At 33.6% G+C, this 22,422-nt stretch overlaps 2 protein-coding genes and 1 pseudogene across 2 annotated transcripts in view; all 3 read right to left on the bottom strand.

The window, feature by feature from the left end:
* Window positions 1-10,086: 10,086 nt before the first annotated feature.
* On the bottom strand, window positions 10,087-11,742 carry LOC142629526 (putative inactive purple acid phosphatase 1). Its single transcript, XM_075803534.1, has 3 exons — window positions 11,664-11,742; window positions 10,923-11,232; window positions 10,087-10,512 (listed from the first exon to the last, which is right to left on the bottom strand). The coding sequence occupies exons 1-3, from the start codon at window positions 11,738-11,740 to the stop codon at window positions 10,207-10,209; spliced, it is 693 nt and encodes a 230-aa protein (XP_075659649.1). The 5' UTR covers window positions 11,741-11,742; the 3' UTR covers window positions 10,087-10,206.
* Window positions 11,743-11,835: 93 nt separating this feature from the next.
* The window catches only part of LOC142629232 (putative inactive purple acid phosphatase 27), a 42,086-nt gene continuing 31,499 nt past the window's right edge, over window positions 11,836-22,422 (bottom strand). Inside the window, exons 2-6 of the mRNA XM_075803190.1 lie at window positions 14,615-15,205; window positions 13,495-13,714; window positions 13,049-13,130; window positions 12,551-12,683; window positions 11,836-12,081 (exon numbers count right to left, since the gene is read on the bottom strand). Of these exons, the coding sequence (XP_075659305.1) occupies window positions 11,836-12,081; window positions 12,551-12,683; window positions 13,049-13,130; window positions 13,495-13,501 (468 nt within the window). The 5' untranslated portion in view covers window positions 13,502-13,714; window positions 14,615-15,205. The remainder of the gene's footprint in view (window positions 12,082-12,550; window positions 12,684-13,048; window positions 13,131-13,494; window positions 13,715-14,614; window positions 15,206-22,422) is intronic.
* On the bottom strand, window positions 16,760-22,011 carry LOC142629231 (uncharacterized; annotated as a pseudogene).

Genomic DNA, 22,422 nt, shown 5'->3' with positions numbered 1-22,422 from the left:
TCTAGAGAAGATGAGAGCAAAATTAAAATGTTCAATTTCAACTTGCCTAAATCCCAAACTAAAAGAATAAAGCCCAAATATTTTGCTTCAGTAATAAAACTGAAGGATCTAAAATCAATGATATTCAAATACCAAAACCATATCCTTAGGGAGTTTAGGGTTTTGAAGTCATTCAAATCCAAGAAACAAAAAAAAAAAAAAAACCACATATGAAAAGAAAGAAAGAAGAAAAGCGTGATTCCGATCGTTGAAAATGAAAAAAAATAAGAAGAAAGAGTTCACACCTTGCCTTGCCCATCTTGGAGTTTGCAGAAGCAGTCTTAACTCTTAAGAGCATCGACATCAACATCATCTTCTCTGGATCGCTTCAAAAATCAGAATTGAAGGAACGTAAAATAATTTTTGGGGTTGCTTTTATATGCTTACATGGTCTGCCGGTAACTGGTAACCATTTAATTTAATTAAACGGTTAAGATTAAAGCCAATAGAATTGTGTGGTTTAGATTTTGGTGGATACCATACCCCAAAGGATTTGTAAAATTCAAAGGATGATAAAAGGGCTGGACACCATAACACATTGACCACATCGGAGGGGATGGGGGAAGGAGAAGGAGAGGAGATGATTGCATCAATGGTTTGCTATCAGAAACGTGTAGTGGATGAGAAAGAGAGAGCAGAGAGAAAGATATATCTATTTTTGGGATCAGAGATAGGTATAAAATGTTATAAATTAGGATAATAAATGAAATTTTTATCAAAATATTAGCATTAATGAATGCATTTTTTTAACTGTTGAATTTACTTAAATCCAATAGTTTATAAAAGGTGTAACTCTAAAAGAGTTATACCAGGTGTAATTTGAACTCATCTATATATATATGTGAGATCTAAACTTACTCCTTATAAATTTACACATTTTTTACACCATAAATTTCGAAGAGATCTAACGGTTAAAAAAACACTATTAAATGTTATTGTTTTCTACCTTATTTTCTAATTAATATTAACATTCTCTCTCTCTTTATTTATTGCTTTCCACCAAATAATATTTTCTTCAACACAATCTAAAAAAAAAAGTTGAAAAATAATCTCATTTTTATTGATTTCTCAAAACTACCCAAAACAAGAGTCAGCAAATGACTTTCAAATTCACCATGAAGACCTTAAAGTCATGCCGCTAAGGCAAGGAACCAAACCAAATTCACTAGTCTTGAGTCTCCTGACGTTGGAGTAGTTGTAGAAGTCGTAATATTCATCGGTCTCTAATTAATGAGTAGTAAAAAGGAGAGCCCATAGTAGTGAAGTTGAAGTTTAGGAACCGTCTGGGAAGGCATCCATCTGGGTCCTTGATATAGAGTAATTGGTCAAAGTAGTCGATATCATCCACAGCTAGCAAAGTCCCCTGAATGAGGGAGAGTGAGAATTGTTTGCCTTTGGTTGCTGCATGATAGATTGAATCCTGGATAGCCACAGCGTTTGGCTTGTGTAGATCTAGAGGTAGTAGTATTTAGTTGAAAAGGGAATTTAATCCTAAAATCTGATGCGTAGCCATCGCAAGTTAATATTGTTTCGCAAATTTTGGCTCTTGATGCTGTGTTATGGAGGAAGAAGAAGAAAGTTGAGACAAAGAAGATTTGAAAGGAGGCCATCTAATTTGTGCCTTTGGAAGCAACAAAAAGTATGGTACATAGGATAGATTTATTATTATTGTACATAATGGCAAGGGATAGAGACTTTTTATAATTAAGCCGAAATTTCATGATGAACTTTTGACGTAATGCATGGGAACAACGTTAGCTCAATGAAAATTAACTATAAAAAGTCCAAAGCCTATACGAATATGCGATCTAGTAAAGGAACTTTCATGTTTTGTTCCAACAGATTTTTTTATTTTATTTTATTTTAGAAACAAGAAGATTTCTACTAAGAAGAAATGAAAGAAAGCATCCATGAAGTTTCAATCTTTCTTATTATAAAAACAAAAAAGAATAGAAAGAAAGAAAGAATCTTTGAAGTTAATCAGGTATTGAAGATATATATGTACCGTTTCTAATATAATTAATTTAATTGATCACAGTCATCGAATCTAACAGATTTAACCAGATGTGTAGTTGGGCTTATGAACTTCATATAGGCTCTTGGATATAAATAGTGGTAGAAATCTCCTTGGCAAGTAACTCAATGAAAAATTAATTACTCAATTTTAGAGTATACTTGTGTAGTGTTAATTAAGGTTATGCATGGCTTTGATTTTTTCCTATAATTCATCACCGTCAAGAAAGTGTTGAATTTGTGCAAGAGAATATAAGTTCCTCCTTGGAAAGTGAGACTAACTTTTGGAGAATTTTTGGCATTGATGAGAGAGAGAAAGGTCTATTTTCTATTGTGTGGATAAAACAAGTAGTTAAGGAAGCCTCAAACTTTGGCGATGGAACCTTATATGAACATGGCTTAGATAAGTTCTAAATGTTTATGTTTTACTCTTTTGTCCTTTCCATAAAAAACCGTTGATTAAATCAGGGCATAAAAGACTTGTTCAAAGTAATTCCAAAAGAATAAGGCATTTTTCCTACTTGCTGTGTATTTTTCTTGTTTCTCCGAGCAGTATTTTATAAATAAATAAATAAATATATATATATATATATATATATATATATATATATATATATATTAGATTGTGTTGAAGAAAATATTATATGATGGAAAGCAATAAATAAGGAGAGAGAGAAAGAGAGAGAAAATGTTAGCATTAATTAGATAATAAGGTGGAAAACAATAGGATTTAATGATGTTTTTTTAATTGTTAGATTTCTTAGAAATCTACTATGTAAAAAATGTGTAAGTTTATAAGAGTTACACCAAGTGTAACTTGAACCCATCTATATATGTATGTATGTAGTATATATATATTTTTTTAGAGAGTTTCAACTTATGGCATCCGCTTCTGATGATAATTCTTTAGCATCAGACTAAGACACCAATCAGTTTTTGGTGTAGGTGGAGATAGAACCCCAGATCTCTTATACAACCATTAGAGATTTTACCAGTTGAGCTAACTAGAACCCACATATGTATGTATGTACATCAAGAAAAAGAAACCAAATATGTTAATATCAAATTGCAATGGTGGTACTTGATCCATATCCAAATTATCAACCTGGATGTTATTGCATGCGTACATTACATGCTAACACAAACATTAAAAAAAAAAATTGTTCATAGTTTTATCTTCTTCATGAGTCATATATCTCATCATTTGTATAAAAATAAATAACTCCTTAATTAAGGAAAGAATCAAAGTGAGGGAAAATTATTAGGTTATAGTAGACGAAATTGTGCCATTTTTTTCACATTAATGGTGGACCTTACAATGAATTTAATTTCTGGACTCCATCATAAATATGAGAAGAAAGAGCACAACATCACTACATTCTAGGAGTACCAAAGTGGGAAGGCTAAGTCTCTAGGCATTGCATGTTAGACAAAATGAAGTTGTCAGAACTTAGCAATTCTAAAGATTTCAATGGGATCCCCAAAAACAAGTAAGGAAAAATAATTGTCAAGCAAGAAAGCAGTTTTATTGTGCCTTTGCATGAATACACGCTGGCCTAAATTTTTTCAACTCACAAAATTATATCTACATCTAATTGAACAAAATGTGGCATTTTAGTAAGTGGAAACTAACGACTCTCATTCTTTGATAGGGACACAACTCACACAAGGTATTAACCATGGCAAATATAGAAAATTTAGAAGTAAGAATACAACTATTTCATTTATGGTTCAAAGTTCAAACCAAAGTGTAGAGATTATCACATGCCACAACCTGAGGGAGAGAATAATTTAGAAGTAAGAATAGAAAAGAAAGCAAGTCATATATCTTGTTATCTTATTACCACATGTACCACTTATATTCAATCTAATTCATTGGTAACCCAGATGTTTTACACCCCAATAAATAATAATATAGACGCCAAGCCTCCATGTCCGACTCCCGTCCAACCGGTACCAATTCCAATTTCCCCAAATTCATCTTTAAACCCGATATGGCTTTAAAGGACATGAAAATTGTGCCAAGTGGATACCTTGCCTGATTACCATGCATATCACTTGTATTCAATATAATTCATTATTTCTCAATAAATTTCTTCACAACTAAATCCGTACAACACAAGGACTTTGAACCTTTTTTTATTTTATTTTATTTTATATATTACCATTTCTAGTCCTTTATTTAAGCTTGGGGTAAACTAGTATCCGTTTGGCAAAAATTATTTTTGTAAATTTATTTTACTATTCAGCATGTTTTTGTTAATATTCATGAGTCCCACTGCATTTTTTGATACTATTCATGAGCCTCATTATACCATTTCAACTAATTTTTCCCTTTAGGCAAAACTACAATGTTAGTCCCTCAAGTTTACTCTATGTACACTATTGGTGCTTTAAATTTGAAGCAAGCACAATTGGCCTCTCAAGTTTTAAAAATAAGATGTATTAGTATTTTTTTTTTTACTAACTACTATTTGTGGTGTTATTTTAACGGAACAATGATTTGTCATTATTTTTTTAATGGTTTGACATTTTTTTATTAAAAAATTACGGGACAGCTCACCTCCTGTTTAATACCCTCCTGTTTTCTCCATTTTTTAAATAGATGAAGGACACGTGTAAGTGAAGCAATCCAAGGACCAAAAAAAAATAAATCCCACAAAGCAACTTTTCTTTCATTCTCTCTCCGTTATTCTCTCTTTGTCTCTCTGTATCTCTCAACTATCTCTAGAACTTCAAAACTGGGCAGCAAAGGTGTTTCTCTTTGTTATTAAATTGTGTCTTGCTCCTTCCTTCATCTTCTATACAAAGACAAATTCACTTTTGTTTGAATCTTATATTCAGTTTTTTGGGCTTCTAGGCATTATTACTTACAATGGAACTCCTTCATCTGTGAGTTTAAGCCAAGCTTTTGTATTTTCTTGAAACCCAAAACAACTATAGACTAGGATTTACAAGCTTTAGTGTTCTTGTGGAACCATTTATGATTGAGTGGTGGAGGGTTTGGGTTCAATTTCCTTTCCCTAATCCAATTTTCCAATTTTTCCCTTTCTTCTCCGGCAAGCACCGATCTTCTCAGGTAAGGTTAGAGTGGCGAATCAGAAATTTTTATTTTTTTTTGATAAACGGCAGATCAGAAACTTGATGTTAACAAACCCACTTGTTAGGCCTGATTTTCATCAGTTACTTAAGACCTACCAATCCGCAACACATTTCCGTAAGCCCAAGTCTCACTCATCACAGTAGGCCCACACCTCACTAAGCCCATCAGCTGCAGGCAAAGATTGACTCGAGAAAAAGTGTGCACCTTAGCGTTTTTAGGGGAGAAAATGCTGATATTTTTCAGAAATCAACTGAGATTTAAGAGTAACTTTTGAAATGCAGACAGAACCCCTTCAACAATCAACTGAGATTTAAGAGTAATTTTTTATGGGTGTGTTTTGAAATTGTGAGCTTCTTAATGTAAAAGCAGTAACCTAAGGTAACATTAGAATAAGTATCACATGTTATTAGCTCAAAGAGAAAAAAAATAGCAGAAGAAGGAGCTAAAAAACTAGTGGAACACAAGCTACAAGGTAAACGAATAGCTTTACAGTTCAAAGAAAAACAGGTAGGAAAGATACTTGTGCTTTGTTGATAGTCTATGCAAAAAATAAGTGGACCTACTCTTATTATGTCATGTATGAGCTTCAATTATTAAAAGAAAAGAAAAATTGGACTTACTTCTTCCATTGTTTCCCTTTAGCTAAGCGTGGGTAAACTGGTGCATTTGGATTTGCAAAAGCTACTTGATTTGAAACTGCCACCAGCTTAGGCTATTATACAGAAAATAAATACATAAGAAAACAAATTGCAGAAAAGGTCAATCAAGTTTGAAATGCAAATAGAAAAAAGAAAGTTTTTAATGTAAAAAAGTGAGGTCATGAAAATGGAAAATGAAAATGAAGGAAGACAAGAGGAGAACCAAAAGGACATAAGTAGAGGCCTTGCAAGAAGCCATCACTGCCAAGGTTATCCAACCCAAAGCAGTTGGGTATATATACTATAATCCCTCAAGCAGTGATCACAAGCATTGTTTATATATGAAACTTCCTAAATATCAAAAGAAGCATATTTTTTTCTCTCTCTTTTGAAGAACTAAACAGGAAAACGAAATATTTCATTGCATAAGAATTACTGCTTCATATGAAACAAATAAGTTATCATGTAATATGCAGATATTGACATTTGTGAGCGTACATTTGATAAACCACCAGAAAATAGTGCAAATGAGAAATCTGATCTCTGATTAATCAGCTGAAGCTTCAAATATCCTTTACCAGTGTCTTTGTACTTGGGACTGGAGTAGTTTGCAAACTGCTACTGCAAAAGAAAACAATCTAGTTCACTCTTTTAGCTACTTTTCTATTCAAAGAAGATCTGGGCAAGAAGAATTTCAGAAAGTCATTGTGATGTGAAAGTGGAAGAGCTTCCAATTAGATCAATGCCATTTAGGTTTGTCACAAGCACAAAAAAACAACAAGAAAAGCTCACAAGGTTCGAAATGTAGACTGAAAGTTCAGAAATGCAATGCCATTTACTCACTTGAAATTGGCAGGAGAAAATACTCCTATCCAATCATCAGCTGATGGCTTTGGAGAACTGTACTTTAATGTCACCCATTCTGTAGTTTGCTCCTAAAGCAGTGAACAAAACTTGCATCAATCGCAAAACAAAATCAATGTTATGCACAATTTTAGTGGTTTGATCCCCAATACAAACTACAATCCACATAGGAAATTCAATAGCCATATTTTACAACTAAAAAGCCTGCAAACTTGAAGATCATCAAGTTCAATCAAACAAGTTCCTGATTAAAATACATATGCTAAATAATTAGGTAGAGATGAAAGAAGCACAATGCTGTTGAGGCTTACCTTTAATCCGAGGACTGAAGGAGAAGCCTTGACATAAGCATCGTGATTAAGATCAACTGTTGCCTTATGAATCCCAATTTTCGACAGAGGCTGATCCCCATGTGACCATGCCTCTTGAAGGGTTGTAAGAACCAAAAATATTGCCAAGGAGATGAAATTTAGTCCTCTCATCCCACCGAAGATCTGAGTTCAATAAAAAGGATATGCGTTCATACTTCAAAGTGAAATGCAACTTCAAAGACATACTTTCAAAAAGTTAAAATGCATAAAACACATGTAGCACTGTCAATATGGTTTATTATCAAAATTTAAACTAACTTAGAGAAGATTCAGACTTCAACTATTTCGAAGTATTTGATTTCTAGTAGTGAACAATTAATATTAGGGTATAAACAAGAGGTTAAAAGTAGAAGTGAGATTGGTTTTGAGCCCCGCTTGCACAGCTCAAATAGGAAGTGTTTCAATGCGGTGGACCAAGATGGCATTCCTCCGGGATTTGAGAAAGTTTTAAGACGAAACTGAGAGATAGTATTCAATATTACAATCATAGAGGAAAATCCTGCAGTACCATCCAAGATAAAGTTCAGTTGATGGGGGAAGATATGGCAGCTGTAGCAGAGAAATATTATCCGGGGATGTATTATGCTGAGAAGGAATTTGAGTGAGCAGGGCTTTTTTCAAGCATGACCAAATGCTCTAACCAGTTTGGCTTTGAAATCTGTCCTTATGGCATGGAAAGAACTTCACACGTATACTTGTAGGTGTTAGTTGAACTTGTTAGCAACATGGTAAATCTGTAAATGCCTGTAATATTTCATGATATAGTCAAGTGAATGTTGCATTCTGGCTGCAAATGACTGAACCAAATTCCTAAGATTAAGATCAGTTGCTTATTATATCCCCTCCCCCCCAAAAAAAAAAAAAAAAAACCTTGGAACGAATTTCACCCAAGGCATCAGTATATAAAGTCACACATGATGCTTATGAATAGCATTTTGTTATAGCAAAGAAAAGATTAGCATATTGCAGTGCAGCGTATCACTCTGAAGTTGGCTATAACTTGGTTGCACAAATGATGTTCATCCATTGATAGATATAGCCAAAGAAAGGCACTTCACTCTATGGTGTGTGAGGCTTGGCTCCTCTCCAATTGCAAGAATCTTTATATTCCTTGTTAAGACCTTTTTTCTTGAATTTTGTTCAGTTGAATGGATGATATTATTAGAACCCAAGACTCAAGACAGTTCTGTGAACAAGCAGAAGTCTGCAACTACAACAGTAACACAACCAAGCCTTGCTGGGGCAAAAAATGGTACAAGCGTACACTACATTAAGTGCCTAAACACAACTACAACTCAATTCTTGAAAACAGATTGAGATATCCCTAACTCATGCAAAGAACTCTGTTCTTGACATATTTCTTTACTCTGCAGCAGAATTCCATCTTGGATTTAATGTCCAACAAATAGAGAGGTGAATCCCTTCTTCAGACTTAATCTGGACACAGTAAATCTTGGGGTTTCTTTGAACCTATATATTGTTGATAGACGCAGCTCAGACCAATCGGCATAGAGTGCATTTGAAACACTTCCTCCTCAAGGAATTAACTCCCCGATTGAGCATATCATCCCACTTGCAGTAAGGTTCACTAATGAAGAAACAACTTGGTACTTTCATCCAAATTCTTTTTGTAATGAGCACTAAAAAAAGATATGATCTCAGATTTCTATACAATTTATGCAAAACATGCATTAAGTAATAATGTTCATAATCTCTAGGTATCAATCTATCCCTTTTTGAAAGCCAAATCCTCATTGGCCAACCAAATAATAAAAGAATGCCTGGAAATTGAAGGGACAATTGGACAGACCAAAATAAATTGGATCCACTCGACTGTGGGACATTTAGTTCTAATCTCCTCCCAAGTAATTTTACAGGACAATTTACCTGTTCTAAAAGGTGAACAAGAGAGAGAATCCTCACCCCCCAACTTCATCTCACACAACCTGGATTAAATGGATACTAGATACTCATACCTGCCTGGTAGCTAATGCCAATGACCTTCATGAATATAAGAAGATAACTTGATATTTGCAACATTATAGACTATCTTAAATATGTACTTAGGAAAAAAGAGGCCCATCTCGATGTCAAAAATCATGCCAAGTGAATTTTTCTTCCATCTCCCACAATACGCTTGCATTGGTCTTGAAAAATATTTCTCATTTTCAACAATTTCCTCTTAACCCCAAGAGCAATCTAGTTTTTTTTTTTTTTCCTTTCCAAATATAAATATAATGTCTATATTATTAAAACTTGAATTTTAAGGTAATTTTTTGAATATTTATTATTTTTATTGCTTTTTTTAGGGTCCATGTCTCTCAATGCCTATTTTATTTGTATTTTTTACGCCAATTAGTCCAAAATGGACTTGAATGGACCAAATGACCTAAGTGAACTGAAATGGACTCTTTTAGACCGAAGTGGACCAAAATAGACTGAATGGAACTAAGTGAACCAAAATGCTACGTTGATATGCCTCAAACAAAGAGTAGAAATAATAAATACTACATTTTAGCTTTTAGATATTATATAGATTTGTAAGACTTATATGTAGTAAAATATGTGAAAACTAAGTATCACTAAAAAATAATTATGAATTTGTTTATTATGTTGTTAATGTGAAACTAATCAATCATGTTACTTTGTAAATTTTTTAGTTAGTAAACAGTATCATTTAAATGTTCTTTTCATATTAAAAATTTAAATGAAAACATTCATATGATGCATTATTTAAAAGATCTTATTGTTTGATTAATATTAATTTAAAAAATGTTTAAATGACTTCATGTACTAATAGATTTGGACAAAATAATTAAATTAACTCATTTAGATTTTTCTTAATAGATCTTACAATTGGAATAGACTAAAGTGGACAGAAATACTAAAGTCGATTGAAGTGGACCATATTGGACCAAACTGGACAAAAATACTAAAGTGGATTGAAGTGGACAAAAATACTACGCTAATGTGACTTAACAAGAGCTTAGTTTCTTAGACTTGATTAATCAGAATAATAAATATTAAAGCAGCAGAACATGATGAGGAACTGCTAGCCCACACAACATTAATGAATCTTTATATACAAATAGCACTTAGTACTCATCAACAAAAATTTTCCTTATATCTGTATCAAGATACTACTTTGCTTGTATCCAAAAAACAAAAAAAAACGATACTACTGTACTAGTGTAACTTCTGGACAACTATCAACAGTACAGGTCAAGATGTCCCTATAATCCAGAGAGATTGTGAAAGAGTCATACACTTTTCCATCCCTGCTCTTCTTGTATTCAAACAAAAGGTGTGAATGATCAAATGCGGTAAGTTTGACGAATCCGTTATCATAGTCTTTATATATACTCCACGTGGTATTGATGGAAGCAAATTCATGAAGGCTTGCTCCTCCTCCTCCAGCAATCACATGAATCGTTCCCTTCAAGGGGCCTATATAGTTGTGTTTCTCTTGACTGGTGCAGATATTCTGCAGCAAGAAGAAAAAAGATATAAATTACCAGTAGTCCTAAAAGCTTAAGTTGATAGAAAAGAGTGAATTTAATTAATCGCTTAGCTACTATTCTATGTTGTCCCTCATGATGCTTAGACTACCCCTCAAAAAAGTGAGTCCAACACGTGGAATTTTTAACTTTTGAATGGGGGGTAAAGTGGAGGCATGGTTCAAACTTAAGATCACCTAATCTAATACCACGATAAACTACCACTTATCCAAAAAGTTTTAACTGATAGTAAAGAGTGGATTTTATTACTTAACCATTATTTTGACAATTAAATTGTTGTTTAAGAAATTGCAATGTCTGTGGTGGTACCGAATCTATGCAGTGCAAAATGTAGGAAGAAATGACTATGGTACAGCTTTATTATGCATGATCATACCTCGTAGACCGGGCATGATCTTTCATAATTGTGCACATGGCCATAGAGGGCAATGTCAACCTTGTACTTCTGCCAAAGTTTTTCGAGGTCCTCCCTTCCCATTGGTTCCTCAAATGATCCTTCTTCCCCATAAAAGTCCACAGAAGAATAACCTAGTACTCTATGTGCAAGAAAGATTAGCCATGGTTGTCTTTGTCTGTCAACTGATGCGAGGCAGTTCTCAATAAACTTGTATTGCTCTGATCCCTCTCTCCAATCAAGTTCAGTGTGAGCTACGCAGAATTGGAACATGCCATAGTCAGTGGAGAACCTGGAAACAAGTAAGTGTTCATCAAGAATCCCACCCCTTCTCCCTTCTTGAACAAGTAAATTTTTTAAAAATTTTATGTGGAACCAATTTGGCAGCTGGTTCTTTACAGCCAAAAATTGGAGAAACCCACATTAATAGCGAATGTAAGACAATGCATTTGGGAGTAATTTCAGAATTTTTGAAGAGTGGTTTTGAGTTGTGAAGACGCATATGTTTTTTTTTTTTGGCAAAATTAAAAGAATGTTTTAGAGAATTTCTATCTGTGTTGGAAGATATTTCATGCAGTTGGGATCCTAACAATACTATCACACTACATACAGGTCAAAGGTATGAACTGAATGAGCAGCACCTATGGCTAATAGTGAATATGACAGGTGAATAAAGAAAAAAATTACTACAAAGTTCTTTATATCTGAGTATTACTTTCATACCAGAAATTAGCCCTGTTCTCAGCAGGGACATAAAACATGTTCTCGGCTAACACACCACACTCTCCTCCTGAATCCATGCTCTGGTAGAAGGATCCAGTTCCTGGCCAGTCACACTCATGGTTACCACTGCAAAGACATTAAATGATGTCACATAAGAAAAATCAGAATATGTCTACATGCTTAATGAGCTATTTATGCATATTATGACAAACCTTCCAATCATGTAAGGCATAGTTGATGCAATTGGCTCAATCTGTGCAGTGAACTGGTCCCACTGTCCAATATAACCCATAGCATAGACTACATCTCCAATATGGAAGACTATATCAATGTTATTTAAGTCTTCAATAAGCTGCTTAGTAGTGTTCAGAGATGCAGGCTGGAAATCTTCAAATTCAAAGGAACCATCAGCTTCACCCTGCAAGGTGGACAATTAAACAAAAATCTAGTGAGATTGCATCAAGTACAATTTGGATATACAGTATGCTGAAAGATGAAAAAGGCCAAAAAAGACTGGTAATTGATATTCAGTTAAATTGAAACCCGCAGCCACACATCCTTAAGAGGGCAAATGTATAAATGAATAGTCCTTTACGCAATGTGACATTTGTAAATGTTAACAAAAGTAAAATATGGTTTTGAATTTTAGAGGTTAAGGAAGGGGGATTAATATTATGTCAGACAATTTCATTAATCTATTTACATGTCCTTACATAAACAACAAAATGCTACACTTAATAACCACTGCAACAACATGCATACATCAGATGGTATTGAAGTCTCTAGTCATTATAAATGGGGAGATGGGCTTTATTCATATGCACACACAGTCTTCCAAGAGATCCCACACCTTTCCAATTCTCAAAAAAGAGAAAAAGAGTTCACACCTTTCCCATGTCTCCAAATATGATCACACGTTGCAAAGAATTTTGACCAGGATAATGAGACGCTCTAAACCAGTATTCTTGACTCCAAACACATGTACCATTAAACAACCTATGCCCCAGCTTGTATGTATACCTGAATAATCAATAAGAAGAATCGGAAGTTAAAGTAGCAAGCAAATCAAACAAAAGAGGGCTAAAGTTTTAGCACGTGCAAGTCCAATAATTCAAGGTTCATTCTATTACAATCAAATCCATGTAGTTAAAATTTTTAACGATTGGGATCAATACACTTTTTAAGAGACCATATATAAAACTCATTGGGATAATTCACAATGAAAGACAGAAAAATACGAAGTTCAATTCTTATTAGCCTATTAAAATTTCACTTTATGTTTGTTTTTCCCACCTCCTAGCTTTCGTGGTGCTTCCAACAAAGTAACCAGAAAAATATGACACAACCAGAAACAACATAATATGAGCAAATAAGTTATAACATACCCTTTGTTGGGCCACAACTCCTTCAAAAAACTGGTGTGTATGTATCCAGGGTCACGCCATCCTACTGTCCTTGCTGGTGCAGCTGTATGGATAAATGACTAAGATAAATTCATCTATTTTCCAAAAATAACCAGGAGGAAAAAAGTCTTGAGAGATTTTAACATATGAAAAAAAAAAGTAATATTACAAGAGATCCATAACAGAAATTTCCTTGAAGGAATTCAATTTACTTCTACTTTAAATTTTCTTTCTTTTTTATGACAAATTGTGTGATGTATCAGACTCCAGGGTACACTAATGTCATTGAGTTCCTATTACAAAATCAAGTTTCTGGAATTCCATTACCAAGATTGCAGTGGTTTGCCTACCCAAGGTTATTTTCTTTCAAAAAACCAACAGATCTACCTGAAAAGACAAAATTTAAAGGTAAAATGGAAATTACGCACCACACATGGTGTTCTGATCAAAAGTAAGTGTCCCAGCAGGGGATCTTATTCAACACTATGTTTAAATTTTGCTACTTAAAATTGAAACAAAGAGATTTCTCATTGGCATCTGAAGTCAAAACATTTCTCTAATCCTAGCAGTTTCTTGAGAAATATCAGCAATCTCCCCTCTAAGGTTTTGTAGAGTAGCTTCACACTCTTTCTTTCGACCAATCTTTGTCTGCAAAAAAAGAAATTCATCATTTGAGCATGTCAGCCAATGCTTGACAAAATTTGCAACAGGGCTGGTCAGCTAGTTCAACATCATTTTAGTGATCAATTTTTTTTTTTTTTTTTTTTTATAAAGGAAAATTGTTTATGTTTTCTGCTAGTGATTTATGTTTTTTAATAACCCTGAAATCAGAAATCATTGTTTCAGCAAGAGCTTTAACATGATGTAGCTTGTATTAAATTCTTCTTCGGATTAATTCTGCATGATTTGAGTGATAATATCTTAGGGCATATAAGAATCACGAAAAAAAAAAAAATCCAAACTGAAGTTCTTCTATTTGTATGTGCAATTTGGAGGCTTTCAAATGCTGACTTAGTTGTACAATATAAACATTCGTGCAAATGATTCGATTGGCGGAATTGTACAATAAGTGAGAAGTTGGGATGCCTACTTCGCACCTAATTATTATTTTTATCTATCTCTCAGCTTTTTTTATTTTGTTTTTGGTACTAAGCAATGAAGAATAGCAAGAACAAAAAATAACAGAAAAGAAGAAAAGTCCATTTACTTGCCCCATTGTTTATAGACCATATAGGTTCATATAACCATATGAAGCTAACTTTGCAAGGATAGCTTACAGAGCTGTATTGATCTCTTACAGGATAACTTTGCTAGGATAGCTTACAAGGATAGTTTACACAAGACCATAATAGGTTCATAGAACCATATTGATCTCTTGACTTCTTATTAGTGAAGCATGACAGGACAGCATTTACACTAGCTTCTGCCTATGAAAATTTGTTGCATTTTAAAGGATAGCTTACAGAGTATTATCATACAATCACAATGGTGCAAAGAATATAAAACAAGACTCAGAATGTCAAATTCAAATGAAGATTAGCTGCCTACCTCAGAGGCTCCAAAAGCCACGTGTTTTGTGTGGTCATTGGTTGTATGTTGTTTAGCATTGCTAGTGATGGCATCATGGTGCTGTGCAATCCCTAAAGCATCCTCTAGGCTGACAGAGTTGGCACCATCGGATCTCTTTCCAGCCAAATATTCAAGTTGTCATGCTGCATATTTTTAACATAAGGAGAATTCCTTCATTTATGTTTATAACCCAAATAAATGGTGAGAAAACTCCACCCTATTGATGACCGAAAAACATCATCCTCTCTCTGCGTAGAGCACATCTTTGTGTTCCTTGCAGAGTTCTTGGAATATAAAATAAATAACTTTTGTGACCAAATACCAAGAAAAAATTAGCAGGAATTTCCAGGATGGTAGCATGAGATGCTAGGTCATTTGCATCCAGCAAATCAAGTGTAGAGGAATGGAGGAAATAGCTATCCCTATCTAGTCTGATTCAACATAACCACCAAGGTAGATTGACACTGATGTCATACCAAATAATATCCCCTCAGAATTTGGACATATTGCTTCAAGACTGGGCAACTAGTGAAAAAGTCAGTCCAATAAGCATTTGCCCTGTCTGCATACCTTCTAGCAAGCATTGGTCAAGCTTATTAATGGCAGTAAATTTCAATCAATTTTGCTTAGCCAACTAAAGGTAGATGGAAAAACAGTAAAGCTTATGGGAAATAATCATCAGTTTTTACTGGCCTTAATTCATTTGCTGCATTTTTTTGCCTTAGTACAGATAGATGGTGTAGAATACAAGGCATTAACTTGATCTTCTTGAGAAAATTAAACACACTCGTAATTGCATTATTATAAATAAGTAAAATATATTGAACAACTGATAAAGAGAAAGGTAGAAAAACAAGAATGTTCTAAAGCTCTATTCCCATTTTGAAATTAATTAAATTACATACCAAGAAATGATAAATAACAATTTAACAATAAGAATAGAACTAATGAAGCATAAGAAGAAGAGAATACCTCTAAACAAAAACATTATTTGGTGACTAACTGAGTATCAAACAGAGAGTAAAAATAATCAAGATTAATTTAGAAGATGTATCACACTCGAAAGACACAATCTACAAGGATTAGGATAGGATATCATAATATCTTTCAAAGTACCAAGCTAAATGTTGTAATAATTAACATACCCAACTCACAAATAAGTTTACAGAACATGAGATGCCGCATGGTTTAACACAGATTCTAAGAACACTTTAAGCTCAAATATGCTAGTAGAGAAAGGAGTGGCATAAATACGTGTAGATATTATAGAAACTTAATTCCCAAATTAAACCCTCAATCTTTTTTGAGAGCCATTATCCAAATCATCTAGTAATGGACCTGATATCAAGAGTCATTATTTGAAAATCTAGTGCCATATTTGGGTTTTGAAAATTTGCTTTTCATGCAGTTTTAGATCTGGCCACCATCCTGTTGAAGCATGTGTTGTTAAAACATCCAACAAAGAGTCTTCTTCGTTCTCTAGACTTTGCAACAAAAGCACGCCACTCCATTTGGTATATCTCTTCCAAATTCCATCTGGGATTGAAATAATTTGTCAATCCTTGATGGGCCTACCTTTTGTTATGAAGTCTGATTTTACAAGCAACATCACAACTAAACTTTCCATCTGGTAAGACCGCCTTAACTAGTATAGCATCATGCAGTATTTTCCAAATAAAAAGTGAAACTTTGCAGAAATTTTAACTTTTCACAATATTTTCTAGACTTCACTGTTAACATTATTAGTTCTAGCACTATTACTGTCATCATCACCTCCCATTCTCACAGAACACTATCCTTGTGGTAGTAAAAAGGTCAAGTACCTTAGAAACAAAATTATTTTGTTCTATAAATGTAAGGCTCCTCTCAACTGGCAGGAGATCCTATGGATAGGTTAAAATAGAACGAAAACAGAATCTTAGAAGCCAAAAAACACAAGTAGTGAATGTCCAAGGACATCAAGTGATTTTCCTATTCAAGTCCTTTTTAAAAAAAAAAAAGTAAATAATTGATTAAAAAGCAGGGGTGTGGAACCCATGTACATGATGTCCACATATTACACTTATTAGCCACAAACCAATAAAATGCCTAATAAGCTTCATCTTAAAAACAAAGTTTCCCAAAACTACACCAATAGACAACCATAATAATACAATAGATTAAAAAATAAAGAATTAAAGGCTCAACCTATATGAAAAATATACATAAAAATTAAAACAACAGTGGTCTTCCTATAAACAATAATTGTGAATGTTGAAATTATATTAGACACATTGATAGATCACTTTTAACATTGTCATTGGTTTTTATTTCTTCAATGAAAGTACATTGTGTGTGGGTGAGAGTCAAATTACTGTGTAGCACCTCCCAACTGGCGGCCATTATATATGTTGCTTGACATTTGGATATTCCCCAAGAATACAGTCAAGATGAGCAGGAAAGTTGCACTCTACACAGTAGTAGAACCATTGCTTGGGATCTCGTTCTTCTTCACAGATATCACAGTAATATTCACCGGAGTCATCTTCAGGAGTATAACGGAGGTTGAAGGGATGTTCATGTTGGTTGTACCATGTGGCTTGTGGTAGTGTAGCACATTTAAAGTCTAGAACAAATTCACAAGTGGAACAACGGAATACATAATACCTTTCAGAATTACAACTACTACACTTCTGTCTATTGTTTGTATAAGAGAGGTAAAGACGATGCTCATGACAGGCATGAGTGAGGGTGTTTGATAATAAAATACATTGAACATTGTAATCATACTTGCATATTTGACAGCTGTATTTTAAGCCGTTGCACCTCTGGCAACAGGCATTACAGAAAAAAGAAGCTTGCTGATAACTGAGGGTGAGAGGGTGTGGATGAAGTGGGTGACGTTTTATTTTGGGTAATTTAGAACAAGATTTATGAAGAAAGAAGCTACACAGGGTACAACTGTAAAATGGAGAGAGAATGTATTCTACGCACCCGTTGCATTTTGTGTTATTCGGAATCTCATCAGTAAGCTTCAAATCATGCTCGTGACTGAAGTGTTTGATTTCTATGGCTACTTCAGTTCCGTCTTCCCCCACAGTGGTTTTTTTGACTTTGCAAATTTCTGAGTCAAAGGATTGATGGAGCTCTGAATCTTCAGATTTTGACTCGGTGGACTGCTCCTCTTTAAGTTCCTGCAAATTTATGTACTCCCTATTAAGGGGATGCATAGCACAATAGAGGTGGGCAACAAAATCGCATCTTGAGCAATAGTAAAGGCAGAGTGTATCCACTTTTCAAACACAGAGTAGGCAAATTGGAGAGTCGGATTGATGGACTTCAAGAGAAGGGGTGAGGTGGAGAGGGTGGTTGTGACGATAAACTTTCAGTATGCGTGGGCAAGCAGCACAACGTGAATGTATACCGAAATCGCATTGGGCACAAAGGTAGGGCAGATTGCCTTCTTTGCCACAGAAGTCGCAAGTGAACTTCAACAGCTTCCAAATGCGGGTCAATTGGTGGTCATGGACTTCAGTTTGGATGGTGAGTGATAAAGAAGAACATCTGATGTCAATGTTGAAGTTGCAACGGTAACAACAATAACAGTATTCATTACTCCTTTCTCCGCAGACGTCGCATTTGCTAAATTTTTCATATTCTTCTTTGTTGTCATTGTCACGATATTTTATTCTGTCGAAGAGAATAAGAGGATGATTTGGGTGTGAGGGATGGTGCAACCCAAGGGGTAATTCAGCACATGATATATGATGAACGTAACGTTTGCATTGTTTACAACCGTAGCTTGGACCCAATACTGGTTCCGTGCACCCATAACAAAGAAGTCCGCTTTGCTCAATTTCAATAAAGACCAACGGATGCTGCCAATCCTGCCAATGTTGAAGCTCCATCGTCTGGACAACATCAAATTTGGTTAGAAAATAATCACAGTGCAAAACAAACTGAGAAAGAGAGAGATGCACATGAGATGTTTGATTGAAGGCTGGTAGCATTTGTTTTCTGACCAATTATCATCAAGTCACATGGAACAATTAGTAAAGTTTTGTATAAAGAGTAAAGACCAATACCAAATAGACAATCTGGCACTTCTCCACTAAGCTTTAAACGCTAATGCTCTCGCTGGCTGGGCTTGCTCAAATTTGATTTGGAAATCCAATTTTTAATGTCAGCTTGTGAGATTAGAGGTGAGGATTCTGGGATTTTAAGAAAGATAGGAGACATATGGGTTCATTCGGAGGTGGATGCTCTCAGGTGTTTGATTTGGATCTTGTAAAAGTAAAGTTGTTGTTAGCTTCTGTCAAACATCTTTTTTTGGAAGGTTTGGAGGCATGAGTCAAGTGAATGTTGCACTCACACGCACATCAAGTGTTTGATTTGGGTCTTGTAAGTAGAGTTGTTGGACTTGGAAGAAGTAATTTAAAAATAATAAGCATTGGGGAGCTGGGGCGTTTGTCAAATTGGGGCTGTACCGGCTGGTGGCATATTTTGTCAGTTAATAAACATAACTTGTAATTTAGTTTCCTTAAATTTTGTCATCTGTTAATAAATATTAAATAGAGCTAGTGATTTAGTTCCTAAAGTAAATATTTATTGTTTTTTTTTCAATGTAAAATGTGGAAGACAATGTTGAAAAGTTTTAAATATTGAGATAGACAAAAGTTCTTTAAAATGAGTATTAAAAAAATTATGAATTTTCAACTTAGATTATTAATAAAAAAAAATAAAATGAATATTTAATAGGCACTATCTACAAGTTATTCTTTACATTATAAAGGGAATGAGATTTTATTAGGGTCCTCCTGTCAAATTCTTTACACTAAGATTAATGTTCCTTCCTCCCACATAATAGTAGGTCACACTAATTAAATTTTTGGTGAGGATCTACATTTATATGAGAGGAGAGATTGTTATTTTTGGAATATTCAAAAATTTTCTGCTTAACTCACAGTTGGAATAAATTTCTTTTCGAACTATCAAGTTTACCAAATATTGTTATGATCTATCATTCTTTTGGAATATCAAATCAATTAGGCATTAGAAACTCATTAATTTATAAAGAGATCTTATAGTTTTTTGAATTATTAAATATAATTAAACAAATAACCATATAGATTTAACAGTGGATCGCAACTGATTATTGCAAATTCTTGCATATGATTAACCTATAATAGATATTTAATAAGAATGTGAATTCAAGAAAATAGTAATTTGAAAAAAGTAACTAATTGATGTAATTTTTATGAAAGCAAAGTCAAATGTAGCATGAACCAAAACCATTTAGCAATAATATATATCTCACAAAAATATAATGTTAATTCAAGTACTAAATAAGCCAAAAGTTTTACTTTATTTAACATCTATACAACAAAATTTAAGCAATCAAATCAACATATTATTTATATAAAGTAATTAGAAAAACACACATGCATATAAATAAATTTGCAAAAACAACTATCATTACTTACTGTAAGAATAATCCAATATTGACTTCAAAATGCACCTAGGAAAGCTTCCAAGTTAGTCTCAATATCAATTTCATCAAATATATGTTCATGTGGAGGTCATTCATAACTTCTTCTATATATAGGCTTCTTATGTCTTTGGCACATGAAAACATTCACCAACACAAAAGTAAGAACATGAGAAGAAATTAGGCAAGGACTTTGATGCTTACTTGTTCAAATGTTTATACTCATCTTTCTCATTTTCTCTTATCATACATGAGAAGAAATTGGGCAAGGAATTTGATGCTTACTTGTTCAAATGTTTATACTTATCTTTCTCATCTTCTCTTATCCTACATGAGAAGAAATTTGGCAAGAAATTTAATGCTTACTTGTTCAAATGTTTATACTTATCTTTCCTCATTTTCTCTTATCCTTTTATTATTATTATTATTATTATTATTATTATTATTATTATTATTATTATTATATCTAGACTTCATACTAACATTTCCTTCCTTTTTTTTTGTAAATATGTCCATACAATCAATTTATTTCTCAATCATTTATTATATTTCTTTATGCATCTCTATCTAGGCTATACACGCATGCATGAAACTCCATCTTTTTGTTCCTTAGATACTTTCTTTGAAAACGTCAAGATGTGCTAGTTGGGATGCACACCTTTTGGCAATAAAATAGTAATTTGATGATAATAGATCAATCCTAATTATGTAATGTATCCAACACCCAAAAGAAGCATCATATATTGTATTATATTTTATTAATTATATGTGTAACTATATTAAAACATAAATGATAATCGGTTAGTGGTTCTAATCTGAGCCATCAAAGATATCATTTTTTCCACCAACGATTAACAATTTACCACCTGTTGTGAATATATTGTGTCCCTAGCTTTATTCATACGACTTAACTAATTGAATTTATTTTGTTATCTTCTATATTAATTAATGTATAATTGATTTCTTTTAGATAAGTAGATTAGTTGCTGTAATAAATGTGTAAGTTGAGTTCTAGTACATTTAACACTTTTGCTTTAAAAGTTTAATAGATTGTTTTCCTTTTTGTGTGTGTGTTTCCTCTTTCCATTTTCTTTGTTTTTGAAAAACATAAACATTGAGGTCAAAAAATAAAATAAAAACACAAACACAAACATTAGACGTAAAAGAGAAAAGGAAAGAAGATTGAAAAAAGAAAAAAGAAATTATAGTCTATAAGAATTCTTACTATCTCTTCATATATTCTTTCCTAATAATCAAGAAAATAAGAAAATATATAAAGACAAAAATACTATAAAGAAATGAACTCCTTTATCTTTGCTTTGATTCTACTCAATCATTTTCAAAAATTAACTTTAAAGAACTCCTTTATCTTTGCTTTGATTCTACTCAATCATTTTAAAAAATTAATTATTCCAAACTTGAATGCTATATCTTGTGTAACTCTCTCTCTCTCTCTCTCCATATACCCAAAACCCACAAACTGGCGAACACAAATCTCTAAAATCTTCTTGGGCAAAGCTATACCCAAATCCCATCTACCTAAACCAAAGCTACCAGATTTCCATATACCCAAAACCCACAAACAAACTTTCCAATATTCCATATTGAGGTCAATAGTGAACTGTTTAGTCCAAGAATCCACAATGCCGTACTCTTTCATCACCCAAATAGAATAACTATAACGCCAACTCTCATAACATATTAGAGAAAGCAATCCTTTGAATTCTGAGGTAAAAATACTAGCATCAGCATGCAATCCAAATTTACCATTTGGCAAGGATATCAAGTGGAAAACCTCATCACCCAAATCAAATAACAAAACTATTAAACTCCGGGCATCACCCCAATCATTGGCCACAAAATAAACAGCTCCATTTAAAGAAGCTGCTTGATGGGGCCAATTACTCATAGTAATCTTAGGAGGGTATGAGTCACCACCACTAGTTACTCTCCAAAATCGCCTGATCTGAATTCAAGATAGTGAGACAATTTATTGCTGTTGGGAAAACTTTTGAGCTGCATTCCATAAAAGAATTCCTGGCCAGGCAAAAGGGTAAATTATCACCATTGCCATAATAATTAGTCTCTATTGTCACTTTCATAGTAGTAAATTATCAGAGAATTGGGCTCGCATGATTCACACATTAATAGAGACTCTAGCGCTGGCAACCAAGTCGGTCAAGTTTTAATATATATGCTAGACTTGGACTTTCGCATGTCATATACACGATAGAGATTAAAATGAAATAAAACAGTGATATACTCTCACAAGCAAGGTTTTTTTAACTGTGAAACGTTCTGACCACAATATATGTGAACA

This window comes from Castanea sativa, chromosome 3 (assembly GCF_040712315.1).
Source record: "Castanea sativa cultivar Marrone di Chiusa Pesio chromosome 3, ASM4071231v1".
In the NCBI taxonomy this organism is placed as follows: domain Eukaryota; kingdom Viridiplantae; phylum Streptophyta; class Magnoliopsida; order Fagales; family Fagaceae; genus Castanea; species Castanea sativa.
This window is presented reverse-complemented; position numbering and strand designations above follow the sequence as displayed.

What these genes read in the sequence shown, in the direction of transcription:
- LOC142629526 (XM_075803534.1), bottom strand. Translation starts at nt 11,740, where the DNA reads ATGGATTCAGGAGGAGAGTGTGGTGTGTTAGCCGAGAACATGTTTTAT. An exon ending in GAGAACAGGGCTAATTTCTG is followed by an intron (nt 11,233 to 11,663) that starts GTATGAAAGTAA and finishes ACTTGTTTCCAG; the next exon opens with GTTCTCCACTGACTATGGCA. An exon ending in GATCATGCCCGGTCTACGAG is followed by an intron (nt 10,513 to 10,922) that starts GTATGATCATGC and finishes TTCTTGCTGCAG; the next exon opens with AATATCTGCACCAGTCAAGA.